The sequence below is a fragment of the Oncorhynchus nerka genome, linkage group LG21, assembly GCF_034236695.1.
Source record: "Oncorhynchus nerka isolate Pitt River linkage group LG21, Oner_Uvic_2.0, whole genome shotgun sequence".
Classification (NCBI taxonomy): Eukaryota; Metazoa; Chordata; class Actinopteri; order Salmoniformes; family Salmonidae; genus Oncorhynchus; species Oncorhynchus nerka.
In genome coordinates, this window is record NC_088416.1 from 8,274,996 (window position 1) to 8,293,531 (window position 18,536).

The 18,536-nt window shown below is 46.3% G+C and overlaps 2 protein-coding genes across 19 annotated transcripts in view; both read right to left on the reverse strand.

Annotated features, from left to right (window-relative positions):
• Positions 1–544: 544 nt before the first annotated feature.
• LOC115103793 (platelet endothelial cell adhesion molecule-like) lies at positions 545–14,065 on the reverse strand. Of its 12 annotated transcripts, none has more exons than XM_029624727.2 (17): positions 13,862–14,065; positions 13,717–13,740; positions 12,109–12,393; positions 11,753–11,910; positions 11,467–11,590; positions 10,929–11,201; positions 10,243–10,524; positions 9,229–9,510; positions 8,805–9,080; positions 7,710–7,811; positions 7,577–7,607; positions 7,053–7,135; positions 4,238–4,288; positions 4,012–4,104; positions 2,877–2,933; positions 1,850–1,875; positions 545–879 (listed from the first exon to the last, which is right to left on the reverse strand). In XM_029624727.2, exons 1-17 carry the CDS (start codon positions 13,935–13,937, stop codon positions 769–771), a joined length of 2,334 nt encoding a protein of 777 aa, XP_029480587.1. In that variant the 5' UTR covers positions 13,938–14,065; the 3' UTR covers positions 545–768. The 12 variants fall into 12 exon arrangements, with proteins under 12 accessions (XP_029480587.1, XP_029480588.1, XP_029480589.1 ...); XM_029624728.2 differs by having other exon boundaries at positions 545–876; positions 13,862–14,064; XM_029624729.2 differs by lacking the exons at positions 7,053–7,135; positions 7,577–7,607.
• Positions 14,066–15,995: 1,930 nt separating this feature from the next.
• The window catches only part of LOC115104411 (regulatory-associated protein of mTOR), a 219,809-nt gene continuing 217,268 nt past the window's right edge, over positions 15,996–18,536 (reverse strand). For all 7 annotated transcript variants that reach the window (XM_065006273.1, XM_065006277.1, XM_065006274.1 and 4 more), the window contains one exon: positions 15,996–18,491. In XM_065006273.1, coding sequence (XP_064862345.1) covers positions 18,423–18,491 — 69 coding nt within the window. In that variant the 3' untranslated portion in view covers positions 15,996–18,422. The remainder of the gene's footprint in view (positions 18,492–18,536) is intronic.

Here is an 18,536-nt window from a genome sequence, read left to right on the forward strand (position 1 = left end):
TGACTTTACTTGGATCATTTTGTGTGTGATCTTACAAAAACAGTAACTGCAGTAAGAAGGTCATTTAAAACGATGTGCAACACTGCATGTCTGAGTCACTTCAAGCCTGACACTTGTCTCCCGCCAACTTTCGACAGACTTGGACACAGCCTGGCAGGATGTGACATCACAGACACCATATACCATCAGGATGAGCAGCTGGAGACGGGCAGGTCCTCTGTTTACATTCACTTTTTTTTTTCTCCCATAGTTATTTCCATAGTGTGATTCAGGGATGGCCCTACTGGAGTGTGCCCTGGTTTGGGTGTGGACCCAGTCTAGTGAGAGTAGGGAGGTTATCAGTCCACTCACACTGCCCTGTAACGGAAGTCTAAAAGGGGGATTTGTTTTTTAGCCATCACGACAGAGAGCGGAACGGTCATGCTGTCCATTTAGGACATCAAAGGGAACTGTGTTGGAGGGAGGGGCCAGGCTCACTAAACTCTGGAGCACCCTCTATGGTCATGAGACGTAAAGGTAAACAAAGATAAGAGTCTACAAGGTATGACAGAACTAAGTCCTAATTAGGATTTGTGATTTTATTTGGCTATAAAATTATGCAAAAATACCTAGAGCGTACATGAGTCAACAACTTTCCTTATTGAGAAAATGTACAGAATACAAGAAGAATATTGAAATAAGGACTGTGGTTACTGTCGGGGGGCAGAGGTGGGGATCATTTAGTTTGTGGTTCTAGTATGAGGGGCCGCGAGGGATCAGAGGTAACCTTTACTCCACAGGCACTGGGAGGTCATGGTGGTCCTGGTGATTGACCTCCAGCAGGGCCTGGTTGACCTCCGGTTGGTCACCGTTGAGATCGGCGTACTCCACTGAACCCTGCTGAGACAACAGAGATCCCACTGAATATTGACACACTGCACTGCTCAACAGTGTCAATTATGTTAAACACTGTCACAATGAAAGTCAACCCCGTAACTAACCTCACGCAGAAAAGTCCACACCATAACGCAACCCAAATCCAAACTGTTACAGCGCAACTCTGTACCATCACATTGGAACACAATCGGATTCTCTCAAGGCAGGCGAAACATCCGTCAACTGTTGAAAGCGTTCCTCACAGAACACTACACTGTATTTCACCAAGGATTCACAGAATATGAAAACTATATTTCTCCAGGGGTAGCAGCACACATTCAAAAACACGCAATGAAATTCCTTTATCACCAAAAACCACCTCACCACAATCTTGGCTGCTCCTCCTTTTATATCAAGGAGTGAATTAACTGTCTTAAGTGTAGACCATCATGTCATATCCTGACTCATTATGTCAAATTCCCCTTCAAAACAGATAACCCGGCCTTAGTCCCTCAGCTCCAAGTAAGGGCAAACAGTGTGGACTGTAATGGGCTGTCTGTAAATCACTGATGTGTCTTGGTGAGTAGCCAGAGGAGGACAGTGTGGTGGTTGAGCTGTGCATGGAGGTATAATTTGCCTGGGCCTTTGGCTGCTGATCTCACTGGGTGATAGGGAAGGAAGCCCCAGCCCAAAATCCCTTTGTTCTAGCCTGGAAACTCTGACCGCAGCTTCTCTCTCCTGCACAGGGAAATTACTACTACCCAAGAGCCTCAGCCCACAGAGTGACTGGGGCTGGTTGGGCGAGGGAAGGAGGGAGGGAGAGAGGGAAGGAGGAGAAGGTGCGCCCTGTGGCCTTCATTCTGTCACTCCTCACCCTTTTTTGTGGGCTGGAGGAAAGGTCAGTTGTGGTGACGGACTGTGTTAGCCGTGCGCGTTTGTTTTCACAGTCACAGGCAGTAAAAATGTAAGACACTGAGACTCAAGCTGTACTTACATAGTCATAATGGTCACCAGGTGCACCTGGGAACACAAGACACAGAATCAGGGAAGAAGAACAAGCTCTAGACCATTACAGAGATGACATAGTGTATAACCTGTGTCTCTGTGTGTACTCTTTCATTTGACAAAGGAACGACAGACTACTACTCCCCAGTGTTAGAGGGCCTCTCATTCCTTGGTGGGTGTGTACCATTTCTTAGCCCAGCATTCTCAAGTTCAGGATGTGCATATCACCTTCCCTTTCCCTCTTTCATTAGACCACATTCTGAGGGCATTGAATAATAATCATTCTCTGAATGTATTCATCATGATGACTCATTTGACAGTTATGACGACCAGGCCTAGTTGCTGACTCATTGGTTCCCTTGAAGCAGAGCCCATTGTTTTAACACAGCAGGAGTATAACTATGCCAAAAAAGAACAACAAGCGCAGTCCCTGCCCTCTTCCCAAACACCCACCCTTATCCCAAACACCCACCCTCATCCCAAACACCCACCCTCATCCCAAACACCCACCCTCATCCCAAACACCCACCCTCATCCCAAACACCCACCCTCATCCCAAACACCCACCCTCATCCCAAACACCCACCCTCATCCCAAACACCCACCCTCATCCCATACACCCACCCTCATCCCAAACACCCACCCTTATCCCAAACACCCACCAATTCACCAGAGATGAGAACGTTACAAACAAAAAGGTATGTTACGTGTTTGTATGTTCAATTTGGGTCGATAAAAGGTCAATTTCCACCATGGGCTGCTTCACTGACAAATTCAACTTGGATCGCGTTCTAAAAACAGGAACTTACTGCTAGCAGCAGGAAATGGTCACCTTCATACAGACCCGGCTGTTCCAGCAGTTCTGGATACAGTAATGAACACCTCACCCTTCCACCTCCTTTCACTCACTGCTGGTGGATGAGGTGAGTTATCCCCATGGCAGCGTCAAGTGTTTTGAGACCCTAGTTCAAAGTACTTTATAAATGTTAACCACATTTACAGTGTGATGCACTCACCTGTTGGGGAGTTCTGGACTTCACTGTACACCGTTTCTGTGCCTTTTCTCAGGGGAGCTGCAAAAAGATAGAAACAAAATAGTGAAACAATGTTTCACAATTGCAACACTTAAACAATGCTCATGGGCACACACACACACATTAGATAACCATCATCACATATCCCTGCATTACAACCGTTACACATTTACTTGTCCTCATCTCTTAGCAGATGCTCCCCATCTCTTGTCAAATCATTGTACTGGATACTTAAGGACATGGGCGCAACTTTCACTGGGGATGGGGTATGCCCCCCCCACATTCTGAATTTGCATTCTTTTTCCATCAGTTTTATCATTGGTGTGTGATAGAAAATGAGGCAACAGGGTGCTTCAGGGCCATGCGGACGCCTCCGAGCAGTCGGGTAGGCTGTTTGGAGTGTTGATCCAACTGGATAATAATAAAATAAATATTATGTCCCCCCCCCACTTCTAAAACCAAAGTCGCGCCCCTGCTTAAGGATAAGCCCAACCAACTGCCATAGCAAACCCATGGGGGCCAACAGAGTATACTGATCAAGGGGGGTTGGTACCATAGAGAGTAGCCTGGCAATTAGTTCAGCCCTTCCTGTTTATTCACCAGAAGATGTTTCTTTAAGCCTGATCACCATGGTTATCACACAGGTTACTATGGAGACGACTTAATTGTGGCCAATTAGACCCCCCCCCAGGAAGTGGCCCTGAGTCTTATAAGCTGAAATAATGACGGCAAAGCAAGCCCTCTTGTGATGATTCAATATGAGTAAAGGGACAGAATGAGAGTGGGAAGAGGTAGAGAAAGAGCTATGAGAGGGAGAGCTGTGGTAGAAAAGGGGAGCAAGATAAAGGGAATAAGGTAGTCGGAGTGAAAAACTGGCGTGTGTGAGTGTTTGAGAGAGAGAGTGTGTGTGTGAGTGTTTGAGAGAGAAAGAGAGTGTGTGTGTGAGTGTTTGAGAGAGAGAGAGAGTGTGTGTGTGAGTGTTTGAGAGAGAGAGAGTGTGAGTGTTTGAGAGAGAGAGAGTGTGAGTGTTTGAGAGAGAGAGAGTGTGTGTGTGTGTGTTTGAGAGAGAGAGAGAGTGTGTGAGTGTTTGAGAGACAGAGAGAGTGTGTGTGGTCACCTCTGGCAGGGTCCACTGGTTGACGGTGTACCACTTCCGTGTACTCCACATCAGGCTCATTATTAGACGCTGCACTGCTCTCCCCGTCACTGCCTGCACCAGGACAAGATACACACACATCCCATCACGCAAAACAGCCCAAGAAGACAGAGGCAGACTTTAGACAACACAGCTCGAACTCCATACGCAACTTCGGTCATAAACCCAGGTACTCTGTTGGTCTCACCTGGGTCTACCGGCCTCTCGCTCCAGACACTTACAGCAGCATCCACTCCAACTACAAGACACAAACACATAGATACACACAGACATAAAGCAATGCTCCCTGACACAAGCCAGGAGATCTAAAGATCCAAGATTCCCAGGGAAGTTACTGCCCAGCGAAGTCAAATGACTGTTAGGTGGAACAGGAAATTGTGACTTGGGGTGCTATTCAATTAAAAACGCCAACCGGAAAGTTCTGAGGCGAGGTAAAACATTTAGTAGACAGTTAATGTCTATTGTTTCACAAGTTGAATATTATTCCAACGTGTGAATGAATTAGAATTCCCCCACAAATGTTTTCTAGAAGTGATCAGAGCCTTTAACAGGCTGCTGAGCGATCAGAACACCGCCAGAGAACATTCTGTGACAAACGAGGAGTGGATATCAGGTCTCCATTTTGATTTCCACAGAGCTGTTCCGGTACCTTACGCACACTGGCGACTGTTTGGTAAACAGCAGGAACACAATAGCTCCCTGCAAAAAAAACATCCCGTTACAACTTCCCATTCGTTAATGCAACCTCAGATTCTATTGAACCTCAGAGTGGGCCTAAGCGATTCATTTCCTCCACCTGCTGCCTGCATTCAAACTCGACTGGCCTGAAACAAACAGTCTGCCCCCCCAAGTCCACTATTTAACAAACGCCGTTTTATAAATGGTTGGTGCCCACATAGGAAATTCCACACAGACGCCATTGTTTCAGTATTCCTTCAAGGCAGCCTTCGCTAGTAAACTAGGGTGTTGCAACTTAAAATAACTTTAGCCAACATATTAAGATGGTTGATAAACCACCAAATATGGCCTACATATACTGGCTAAGTGGCTGAGTGCACAAAACATTAAGAACAGCTTCCTAATATCGAGTTGCATTCCCCTCTTTTGCCCTTAGAACAGCCTCACTTCATCCGGACGTGAACTCTACCAGGCGTGGAATGCGTTCCGCAGGGATGCGCGGCCCCATGTTGACTCCAATACCTTCCAGAGTTGTGCCAAGTTGGTTGGATGGAAGGCGGAACATTCTTTAATGTACGCGGGAAACTGTTGAGTGTGATAAACCCAGCAGCGCTGCAAGTCCTCGACTCAAACCGTTGCACTTGGCACCGACGACCATACCCTGTTCAAAGACGCTTCCAATCTTTTGTCTTGCCCAGTCACCCTCTGAAGGGCACGCGTGCCCAGCCCATGTCTCCATTGTCTCAAGGCTTCCTTCTTTAACCTGTCCCCTACCCTTCATCTACACTGATTTGAAGTGGATCACAGCCTTCGCCATGATTCACCTGGTCAGTCTATGTCATGGAAAGAGCAGGTGGTAATATTTGGTATACTCTAGTGTAGCTACACATTATAGACATTCATTGATAGCTCACGGTATCTCTGAAAAACAAAATGCACAGTACTGACACATTGCTAAAAAAAAAAAGTGTTTTATTCTAGAAGTGCTTCTTCAAAATCAATCAATTAACCAAACCAAAAATATATACACACATTTCTATTGATGATTGTCTAGTGTACTGTATATACAGCATCAAGTCTATGCATTTAGACATGCACACATTGTTTTTGGACAAACAGACTATTAGACAAATGGGCTAGTTCCATCATTCGATAGACATGCAGTCAGACAGGCAGACACAGTGAGGTGAGAACACAGGACAAAGACAGTATGTTGATAATGACAGGAAAGTACAGCTCTTCCAGACAGCAGCAGGAGAGGAGAGGGAGCAATAGGGCCAGTTCAACTGTCTGTCACTGGGACTGATGTTGGCAACAAGCCCCTTGGTGTCGGCCATCTTGTGTCCACTACACCTGTACCCTCTGATATTACATCTACAACACATAACAAATAGGTCATACTTTCTCAAAGGAAGACATTTTTGGCCATTCTTCCCTCTCTAAAAATGTCTGTGGGGATTTTGTTTGTTTGTTTGAGCCATTGTTCCAATTGTTGTTATCCTTGGTTTTCATCCCATATATCCCTTTATTCAACCAAGTGGTGCAAAATGTTTGTTCTTTTTCTGTTCAAACCAAAAAAGTCCCTCCCCTCTGTTGGGTTTCTCTACACTGTTGCTGGGAGACTGTAGCTGCTCCTGTTGCTGATGCCAGCAGGAAGTGATGCCACACTATCTCGCGTCCCATTGGTCGCTCTCCCCTCCATGCCGTCAAAGGGTGGCGCTGCGTCTGTAATAAGATGATATGGCCACTCTCAACAAACACTCAACACCTGACACAATCACTACTGAACACAGCTGCCCTGTAGCTAGCTACATCCTGCCAACCACTGCAGAATCTGCACATCTAATGAGGCATGTTTGCTGAAGTAAAACATCAATTGTTAAGACCTGCATCGATTTGTATGAGGAACTAAGCTACTTCTCCTGTCTAAACACACACACAGTAAGCCTCTCTGCCATGTCCTCTCTCATGCATTCTAAGTTGCACAGGATGTCTACAGCTGGACAGTAAGACGATGCATTTTTGTTCCTCTAACAGGAAAATATGAGGAGAGGAGATGCAGAGAGTTAAGAAGTCACCTAAGATCCCCTCAGAGACCCTTACATGCACACAGTATGGGTGTCATGGTATCGACTGATGTTAGGATGACAACTTCTGAACACCAACATGCTACAAGCAGCTAGCATGCTAACGGCTAGCATGAAATGAAACACATGAATGGGGGGGGGTGAGACGGACGTGGGCAGTTGAACGTCGGTTATGGTTCGAAGCATGACGATAGGTCAAGACGGAAACACACAGGGGAGAGTAGGAAAACGGGCTACCTTCGGGCGGGTTATAAACCTCCATAGTGCTGTGGGTAAGACTCACTGTTAGAGAGTCATCTGATTTAGGGCTCGAAGGCTTTCTGAGAAATGGTGAACATAAAGTCAACGTTGGCAGTGACACAACAACAGATCATTTCATAATTCTAGGACCCTTAAAGCTTATTAAAGGGACAGTTAATTCAATATGAAATCAAAGGCTGTTCAATGTTTTCAGATCACACCTAAAATGAAAAGGTGCTTATCGTTCACATTTATTTGGGATTGAGGCATATGGCCGGATCTACATAACAGATACCACGAGACATGGATGCATCTTGTCAAAAGACCACTTGTTCAAGATCTGAAAACATCTGACAAACTTTTCATTTTGGAGTGAACTGTCCCTTTAAGGCCCATTGCCGTGCTGTACGTGGCAGCATGGTGCTAAGCACTGTCCAAAAACCATTGGCGCCAGCTAATGCCATCATCCTAGACAGCCACGGTCACAGAAAACGACTTAGGAAATAGGCAAGCCAACTCACACTGACAGTTCAGCTGCGTTTTCTCGTTTACCTATACAATAAAGAGAAGGGGATGAGAGAGAGAAGAGGAGGCTCATACATAGTCAGACACCAGCAAAGGCCTGTGTTGCTGGGGGACTGTAGGTCTCTCTACCTCTCTTGGAATTGTAGCGCAGCACGCAGGCGAGGGCTAGGAGAGCCACCACTAGCAGACAGCAGGCCACGATCAAACCTTTCTTCCACATTGCCATTTTCACTGTAGAGAGAGAGAGAGAGGGAGTAAGAGAGGGAGAGGTAGGGAGAGAGATGCAGAGAGAGGGGGGAGGTAGGCAGGGTTTTTGTGAGAGGTAAAGGGTAAAGGTTAAAAGAAAGTTAGGGTGGGTGGAGATGAGGACAGAGTGGAGGGGACAGAGAAGGATGGTTGAAAGAGAAAGAGGAGGTTCAATCTTAAAGTTCAGAGTCATCTGCTTCCTTCTCTTGGGGTCTGAACTTAAGTGTTCCCTTCATTAAGTGATCCCTCTTGGGGTCTGAACTTAAGTGTTCCCTTCATTTCCCCTCTCCTCCCCATCCTCTGCCTTGCCACTGTAGCTGCCGTAGTGCCACTATGGGGGGAAGCAGGCCGGGTCTAATTGCTCTGGCTAATGAGTGCTAGCCACGTCTTGCTGAGGAGTCACAACCCATGGGAGCCTAGCGCGTCGCCATTAGCATCCGGATTTGACTGTGCTCTTGCGTTAGCCGTCGGCGCTAACCACACCACAGGACATAGAGGGCAGAGTGGCTACGGGCCAAGGTTAGCTTAGCGGCGGGGTATTTAGCGTGGCTCATGATCATCAACAGCCACAGCAGAGGAGCTCGTTGATAGTGGGGTCAGATAACCTTGCTGGCAGGCACTGGGGTGGAGGGATCAGACGGAAGTAAACTTGTCAGCCGTCACTGAAGCAGCCTGAACAGTGTTGTGAGAAGAGCAAAACTGTCGCTGCTGGTCCAAAGATGGTCTTTAGATTTGACACAAGTGGTACTGTGAACGCCAATTAATGTAGACTTCTGCATCTAGTAAGAGCAGTAAATAAATGTGTGGACTCTATGGTGGAGTGTGGTGTTTGTATGCCTCTCAACCTATTGTGATAAGTCCAGCAGGGCCTTGATCATCACTGTACATGTGTGTGTGCTTACACGCACACACATCTATCTTCTCAGAGAGTGTGTGTGTGTGTGTGTGTGTGTGTGTGTGTGTATGCATAACTCTCACCATCTACGGTGACTGGCTGACTCCGGACCATGTTAGCGTAGTTGATAGCCTCGCAGTAGTAGGTGCCACTGTGCTCGTTCCCCACTTCCTTGATCTGGTGGGACGCGCTGGATTGGGTTGAGGTGGCGATGAACAGCGGCTGGACGCTCCCACGTCGGTACCACTTAAAGGTGACGGGCGGGGAACCTTCCACCCCACAGATCAGGTACATCTCATTTCCCTCGGTGACCTCCAACAGGTCTGGGACGACTCTGAGTCCTGGATTGGACAGAGGCACTGGGAGAGGGAGTGAATATAGTGTGAGGTGGTGCGACGACACTTGAAGGCATTTCTGATGATTAAATAACAAGGGTCCAATAATGCTGCAATCTAATGAAGCACGGACGTGCATTATGTATACCATTCCACACTTCCACAGGCTCACCTATGACTGTGGTGTTGAGTTTGTTGCTGACCACCGTGTCGATTTTGGGGTTATTCCGCGCCTCGCATTTATAGTCCTGCGTGTCGCTGTAGTGCTGGACGGTGACAGGGAAGATGGCCTGATGGTGCGGCTGCTGCACGGTGGTGGAGTTAACCTCAGAATACTTCTTCCACAAGGTGTACTCGATGGGTAGGCTGCCTCGGTCTGAGTGACAGCGCACCTGGAAGGGCTTTCCCACGATCACTCTGCCAATGGCCGTTATCTCCGGTTTACTGACAAGAACTGGAGAATGAATAGAACAAGGAAAGTGACGGAAATGACAAAATGGCCTGTTAATGTGGAGAGGTTACCGTCCAATGACATCACCAACATTACTTAGCAGCTACACGTATGACTAAACTTCGACTCAAAGGTTGTATCTGAGTCAAGATTGAAATTTCACCTAAAGAACCATTTCCCACATTTTCATTTTCGATTGGAGTTCCACTTTAATATCATATTGTTGTGACATATACTGCATCCATACATGTTATCAGTATGTCCTTACGCATATCCTTATTTTACCAGGTAAGTTGACTGATTCTCATTTACAGCAACGACCTGTGGAATAGTTACAGGGGAGAGGAGGGGGATGAATGAGCCAATTGGAAGCTGGGGATGATTAGGTGACCATGATGGTATGAGGGCAAGATTAGGAATTTAGCCAGGACACCAGGGTTAACACCCCTACTCTTACGATAAGTGCCATGGGATCTTTAGTGACCACAGAGTCTCAGGACACCTGTTTAATATCCCATCCAAAAGATGGCATCCTACACAGGGCAATGTCCCCAATCACTGCCCTGGGGCATTGTGATATATATATTTTTTTAGACCACAGGAAAGGGTGCCTCCTACTGGCCTTCCAACACCACTTCCAGCTGCATCTGGTCTCCCATCCAGGGACCGACCTAAGACAAGTGAAATTGACTTACTTTGGGTCACACGTAAAAGCCTTATGAGCTGTAGTAGTACCTTTTGCCTGGACAGGCAGCTTTGCACTGTACTTGGAGATCATCCTGGCATCTGCTTTACATGAATAAATCCCACTCGAGTTCGGTACCACCCCGGTGACAACGTATATCCCATTGAAGCTGCCTGGCGTCAGTGTGTAATTGTCCTTGTAAATGGAGTATTTCACATCCGAAGCGCTGATTCTGTCAGAGGAGTAGTTGGTACTCTTGCAGGTTAACGTGATTTTCTCCCTTTCAAAGACCTCTGTCGGATACATGGTCAGAACTGGCTGGGAAAACAGTTCTGTTTGTGTGAATAAAAAAAATAAAAAAACATTGATTACTCAACACTCTTGGGAGGCTGAGTACATGTAAGAACATCCACGAGGAATGTTGGGATTAACATTGATAAGCATCATAGGTTGATTAAAAAAAAGTTGTAACTGTGAATAGGGTTGCCCAGGTTTTAAAAAAAATCCTGGTTGGAGGATTCTGGTTTTCCTGTTTATTTGCTCCTGATTCCAGGAGTCTTCCAACCAGGATTTCTGGAAAACCTAGGAATTTAAGGAAAATTCACCAGATTTTTTTTTTTACCCTATCTGCGACTTGATTATAAACTGATAGAACAGATAGTTTTTTTATCAGCTTTTTTCAACAGCTAACACAACATTCTACATTTCAGATTCCTTGTCAAATCCATTCACTCACCTGTAATCCTCACGTTTTCCGTCGCTCGCTTGACTACATTTCCCACCTCCAGAGAGCACTGAAACTCCCCAGAGTGCTCGGCCAGTGCTCTCATGCTGTGGTTGGCTTTACTTTGACCAGAACTCAGCAGAGTCGGTCCCTTGGACAGGAAGACTTTGAGCCCAGAGCTGTTCTGGAGGTTACCACTGACACTGCAGGAGATGTCCAGATCGTCCCCTTCGATGATCATTGATCCGTGTGGTCGGACAGAGATTACAGGTGTGATGAACAGCTCTGGAGAACACAACGAGGAAAATTGGTCTGGAAGCTGAAGGTTGAAACCAAGAGACTTTCCCCAGACACATTCTATTCAGCTTCGGACATGGTTAAAATGATTCGAGATGAATTGAGATGGAGAACAAGAGTAGGGTCCTTGACTATAAAGGTAGTTCAACTGAGAATCTCAATGTGCGTTTCAGTCCAAGACTAGGTCTAACCTGTGTCTTGGAAACCGGCCCGTGATGTTCACCACCATGTTCTGTTTTTGGGCTCCACTCACCTTTTACAGTGACCACCACATTGTTGCTGGCATTGGATGGGACCGAGTCTGTCAGCAGTATGACCCTGTAGTCACAGTGTAGCCTGTGGTCGCCAGCGTTGTTGAATCGCAGCCTAGTCTCCACCTGGTTGTTCATAATAACACCAACAATGTTAACTAGAAAAGTACATTTCCTAAAGTAAACACGTGTGCTTGCTACCTGAAGTATTGATGTTTGAGAAATAAGTTTGTAGAAGAGGTAAAAAAGAAAAGAAAAACTAAGCAAGCACACTCAATATTAACACACATGGTTGGCGTCGACCCTCTCCTCATAGAGTTCCTTGGAGTCCTTGTAGAAGTAGAAGACGATAGCGCCGGACTCCCCAGGGGCCTTACACCCAACGGTCACCTCCTCTCCCTCGCTGAACACGCGCTTGTCGACGCTGAGGACTGGCGTCTGCAGGCCTGGGTGGACACGAGTACGAGTCAAAGCACGCAGGACACGCACAGACGGAAATCACATGCCGCGGACAGAGTTTACAAGTAACCACATTCATGCAGGACACAGAGTCACACGCGGCAGGTGCAGAACAGCACAGTGAAATGCTGAACTTGCAAAAGCTTCTCAGTCCACAACAGGGAGGAGTTGACAAGAGTACCAACCTGTCACAGTCAGTTTCTCAGAGCTGCTGCTTAGCTCCTTGCCCGGTATGTTCACCTTGCATTTGTACTTCCCAGTGTTGGCCACTCTGGCCATGCGGAGAGAGTAGATGAGGTCCTCTGCGGTGGTGATGCTCTCCGTGTACACCACAGTGTTGTCCTTGTAGATGGTGTATTTACGGTTCAGGAACCCAGAGCTGCTGACCAAGGCCTGGCAGCGTACCGTCACGTTGGTACCCTGGGAGACGGCGTTGCTGGGCTCGAGAGTCAGGGTGACACTTGTGAACACTGGCGAAAGAACTCAAGGTCAATGCTCTGACTGATCAAAGTCCTAGAGCACAAGCCTGTGTGATCTTGTACCGAAGCACATTATTTAGTGAATTCACAACCTTGTAGTGGCATGAATCTGTTCACGAAGACAAAAAAATATATCTCCATAGTAAGAGAACAGTGCAATATATCAAGGTGCTATATAGCTAGTCATCTTCCAGCTCTAACATACTCAGGAGATGAAATCACACACACACCAATGAATTGGACATAAACACAGACCCTCAACAAAAACACCACAAGAGGTCTTTTGATTCAGCGCATGCTGATAGCGAACTGTTTTCCCACATTTGTCCCCCCACAGAGTGTCCTCCACAGAGTGCTTCTCCAGATAAGGGGCCTCCCAGAGGGGTCTAGTGCAGACAGTATGTCAGGTTGAGACCCACAGACCGGGTGGCTCCTGTCCCGAGGGGGACGTCCCAGTAAACAGGCCCCCGCCAACCAGAGGAAGGAAAGGCATTTTGTTAAACAAACAGACACCCTCTCAGGGGACCCACCGTTATTTTAGATACCACCGTCCCCACCCAATGTCACTCAGCAGGGCCCGGCGCGACCAAGGGGGAAAACCACTGATAGGAGGGCAGAGGGTAGTGCCAACCAGGGCACGAGCCATAGCGGAACCCCATGGAAAGGCTGTGTGACCACTGACTAGTCTTGGCAAAGCCAATGAGTCAACGTTCCTGCTTAGAATAGAGGTATTCTGCTATTCCAAGCCCAGAATTGCTCATCTCGGCATGGTCGGGATAAGGCGTCCATCTCTACCATTGGCTAGCTGAACTCATTTCTCTGCCCAGTGCTGGGCTTTTTCCCTTATCCTAACAGGAGGAGGCGTGTGACACTGCTAACAAGTGAGTTCCCAAAGCCTTCCACAACCTCGGACTCGAAAAGAGTGAAAACACTGATAAGACAACAAGATCCAGGCACCATTCTCATAGGATTCCCAGTTGTGGTATTTCCAGTGTGTCAGTAGTTTTACCTGTGTTAATACTACAATTAGGGTATATCGGTCACCTCTCAGAAAAAGATATGTCTTAGTAAAACAGGTCCGTAGCGTTAGAAAGAAGTAGATAAGAAAGAACGTCCAGTCCCAAAGCCCACACTATCTACGAACACACACATTCTCACTGAAAGGAGAGAAAAAAAACAATAGCTGAATTTACATACCACTCCAAAGGAAAAAACTGAAACACACTCAAGAGTTCCCCTGTTTTGAAAACTGCATTCACTGCACTCTTGACTATCCTATTTTAAGAATCTCCTCAAGAACACTTTAATACTTACATGCCGGAGATTCCGCCGCTTGACCTGGACGGAAGAGGGAAAAAAAAAAAAACAGTACATCAAATGTAAAGAAAATCCAAACTTCCTTATTTTCCCACCCAACCCAATACCCTCCCAGAGGTAGATTATTATCAAGCTTCCTTACAGGTGGAGAGGAGTACGGAGGTTAGCAGTAGTAGTCGGGTGACCATCCTGACAGAGGGCTGCTGGGGCTCCCACATTGGTGGTGGCTGTCTTGGGCTGATGCGACTGGAGTGACTGGAGGTTAGGAGGCTGAGGATTGACTGGGGGGCAGTGGTGAGAGGGGAGGAGGGAGAGGACAGGGGAGGTGCTCTACCTCGGCCACAGAGTGGGACGCCTGGCCGCTGGTTATCACAGCGAGCAGAGCCCTCGACTTGGCTTAATTTGCCAGGAAGTGACTGTTGTTTCCTCAGGATGTGAGCTGCTGGCGTTTTGCTGTTTTGGAATGTTCTCTTTCTGGGCCGTGTGAGTCGTCATAGACACTGTTCAGCATGCTTTAGGGTGCAGTAAGCAGGAGATAACCTTTGCCCCCCCCCCCCAACCCCCAGTGTCTGGGCCTCTGCAGGTATTATGGGGCACCCTTGCTTCTGTGCTCAGGAGACCCTGTTTCTTGAGGGTTTACACTGTCGTAAATCACAGCATGCCTTTCAAAGCTGTCAAACTACTGTTAACTTAAGATCCTAGTTACGATTTTGATTGTTTTAACTACTACTGAGCTACCTACAGCCAGACATATACCTTATTGGATGAACTTATTAGAACAAAATAAAACAGTTTTACTATGATATACCACTCATACATTTGTACCAATATGAAATAAAAAATTATAAATATGAAAATGTATGCACTCTAGTCACTCTGGTTAAGAGCATCTGCTAAATGACAAAAATGTAAATGTGCCTTTCTTAAGGGCAGGGTAAGTTACTTTCTAAATGTAATCTGTTATGGTTACTAGTTTAAAAAAAGCAACTTACTTTTGGATTACAGTAACTCAGTAACGTAATCTGATTACTTTGGATTCATTTCCCCTTAAGAGGCATTAGAAGACAAAAAGGATACATCAAACACATTTGGTGTCATCATAGCGGTCTCTGACTTGTGGTCAGACTCAAACTTGCACTTTTTTCAATGCTGACTTGAATGTCATTGAGAAAACAGAAATGTCTCCATTAATTTTTTCGCTCAAGAACCAGCAACCTCTTTATACCCCCTTAAAAGCAGGATTGGGGACTAACTGATCACATGTAATCACTTACATTTCATCTGATTACAAAACAAACTAACCTGTTACACTACCAGCACAAATATTGTAATCAGATACTTTTGAAAAACTAGATTTCTTCTTGGATTACTTTTAAATTCACTTTCTTTTTTTGTGTGCCTGAGATCCAATTGCACAAGACAGTGAGAGACTGGACTTATCTTAACTGGAGCCAGGGAAGGCGCTAAGGCACACTTATCTGTACTTCCAGACGAGTAGGATTCTATTCCATGTCTAAACTCCGATAAGGGACTGCTAGCTGGCAAGTATCATTGGTTGTTATCAATTAAGAGGTCTCTCTTTATACCGAGGCTTTCTTGACCTTTAACCATAGACAAACCAATGTCACGGCAAACAGAGAAACAGTTAACAAAGTGAAGACCTCTATTCAATCTGTCTCGCTGAAGTGTTACAGATTGCACAATAGAATTGTAAAAGGTCATTTCCCATTGAGCCGAGGATATGCAGCATTTATGGTGAGTAGAAACACTGCCATATCATTTCAATCACGCTGTAACGCTGAACTTCTGCGATACGGATTGAATACAGCCCCGGATCTGATTTTATCCAGAATATTAATGAAATACCAACCAAAGAATAAATACAAGGATTCAGAATGAAAAACAAAATGAGGCAAGCGGCACCTCAAATCTCAGGCTTAATTAAGTCTATGAAAAATGTTTGAATCATCTCTTTGCTATGAAATTCATATCAGGACTGATTTTCACATCACACAAGACACTCACTCACTCAGGGGATTTTTTTGAAGCGGTCTGGTGAGAAGGACAATATGCCTGATAAAAGTGTTATATTTATTTAAAGAAAACATTCCAGATCAACCGATATTGTAATGACGACATGAATATTGTGAAGCAATAGCAGACACATTTGTTTTACACAATACATGTAGAACTTCACAACGAGAGCATGAACATTAACACAAACATGAAAACACAAACCAAAAAAACAAATCAAATAATCACCAGGAAAACTAGTGTTGTTGTGTATTTGGTTTATTTGACTGACTTCATCTCCCGTCTTATAAACCTGTCAGCAAAGCAGTCTACCGTCACAGAGAAACACCTGATTGCTTTAATTTCTCCTTCTACATCTTCAAAGTTTAGTTTTGTTTCCATATCTAAAATGTTAAAACTCAAAGCAGGATAACTAGAGATGTGATTCTGAGCATGGCTGACAGACAGCGTTGTGGGGTTTTTGCTGAAGGTGTCAGTGATAGCAGTGAAGGCTGCAGTACCTCTTCCGTACCCTACAGGGAGAGCTACTGAGCGTAGTGAGGCTTGGTTATGACAGAGTGCGCAGACGCTTATACTGAATGCATGGCATGTGTTACCGGTTACCGTGACCGGTTCAGTCCACAGGCAAAGCATTATTGTCCATTCCTTTCTAGGGTGATAGCCAAGCTGAGGACTTTAGAGGCAAAAAGGTGAGGGGAGAGTCCAGGGGGGAGTACTGTACGAGGAGAGACACCGTGTGGGCGAGAGCGTCTGTGAAAGGGGGAGAAACAGCCCTCTCCCATCTCACCATCCCACTGAGGTCCAAGGCAAACAAACACCAGCAAATTAAAAAAATATAAAATTACAAAAGTGGGAAAAAAAAACAACAAAAAAATCAAAGAAAACAGGAAGGTAATACAGAGCAAACCCAAAAAGCGACCCCTAATAGAGGCACATTAATGGCGATACCGCACTTGGAGCGAGTGTTGACCAGAGGGGTAACCCTTGTTAAAAAAAAAAGGCACCTCTGGAGTCACTGAACTGATTTTGACCATCTAAGTTCGTCATATCAAGAGTAACGTCAGACCTCTGTGAGTCTACCACACAGAGACGGCGTGGTATTATGTGGTATATCGTGGCTCATGAGGTACCTGAGCTAGCGTTGGAGGTTGACAGGAGAGCTGTGGCTTTTGACAACAAAGACACTGAACTGAAGAAGTGCTATGGAGCGTTACTGTGTATTTACCAGTTCACTGTATTACACAAAGGTCTGAAGTCACTCCTGTTTTTTGACCCAACTTCTCTATCCCAATCTTCTTGAAACTCCCTTTCCGCTAAAATAAACCAAACACGGCTGGCAAATAAAATCAAGTTTAAAAATAAAAAAAACAAAGATTATAAGAAAATTGCCAGACTTTTCTCCAAAATGTGTAGCGGATAGCAGGTGGAAGGTTGGCACACAGGGGAAAGGGCTGCCTCGGGCTGGTGTGTGTGGTTCTGGGGACAGTCCATACACAGTTCATACAGTCCTCATAAGCCTGTGTGCGAGGATGCAGAAAAGTAGCAGCAGAACCCCGCCCCCCGGGGATGCAGTGGGCGCTGTGTTTCTTCTTGTCCAGCCTGGGAGTGCTTCTGGCTGGGGTCCGTAGGAAAGACTGGGGATGTGCATGGGCCAAGCGGGCCTCAGCCAGGACTCTGGAATCGATACTTCAGGAGCCCAGCAAACTGCTCCATGTCTCCCAGTGCTGGGGCTTCTCAGGCGGGTATGGTTCAGCCGATGAGTGGGGGGGACAGGGGGTCTGGAGCAGCAGAAGCTTGGAGGCTGTAGAGAGCTCCAAGCGAATTCATTATTGCTTTGCAGGTAAGGCAGACAGGTAGCATCAGTCTTGGGATTAGAGCTGAGCAGTAGTCACCCATTGCACTAAGGACATGGGGTAAGCCTTTGGGCATAGGACAATGGAGATGAATGGCAAAGGTTGGTGAGTTTAGAACAATTGGGCGAGGGCACAGGGATGCAAGGAGGTCTGGTTAGTCCTACAGTATAGCATGGTAGTGGACATCTGTATGGGCATTGGTTTGTGTCCAAGGCAGTGGGCCAACTTTGGGCTCATCTGTGCTCTGTTCTACATTTCACTTTCTCACACACCAGAAGCGCCCCGTAGTCCGCCATCTTGTGAGCGAACAGTGAGAGCAAGTCTACTGGCTACAGCGGGGGGGGGGGAGGGGCTTCAATAAGGGTCGTGCGGGTGTCCGTGAGCCACGGCCTTCAGGCCCAGAGTCGTGTGTGAGAGAGGGTATTGTCTATCTCTCGATGACCTCTTGACCCCGATGCATAGAGGTCATAGAAAGGTAAACGTAGAGGTCATTCAGGTAGCGACACCGCCCGTCTCCCCCAGCCAAGGCTGGAACCTTTAAAATAGACCTATTATTCATCTCCGTTTACACGCAATTAAATATACACGCTCCTCAGCACTGCCAAGTCTACAATCAATAGCTTCTTCATAATAAAGAATTTGAATAAAACGATCAAGAATAATAATATAAGTCAACATCATAACATGAGTTTGTCAGCAGCCATCACTATAGGACATTCAGGGGTGGTAACAATTGCATATGTACATTAGAAGTCATTTACATCCTGGCTCCGAGGGGAGAGAGGTCAGGGGTCAAAGGTAAAGTTCGAGGGGGGGTTATCTGAGCCTCTTCTCCGCTGAGTAGATGGACATGTAGTAGTCGTTGCTGCCCACCGCCAGGTGGGGCTGTTGGGAGACAGAGAGAGAATATAACAGACGCATAAAGACAGG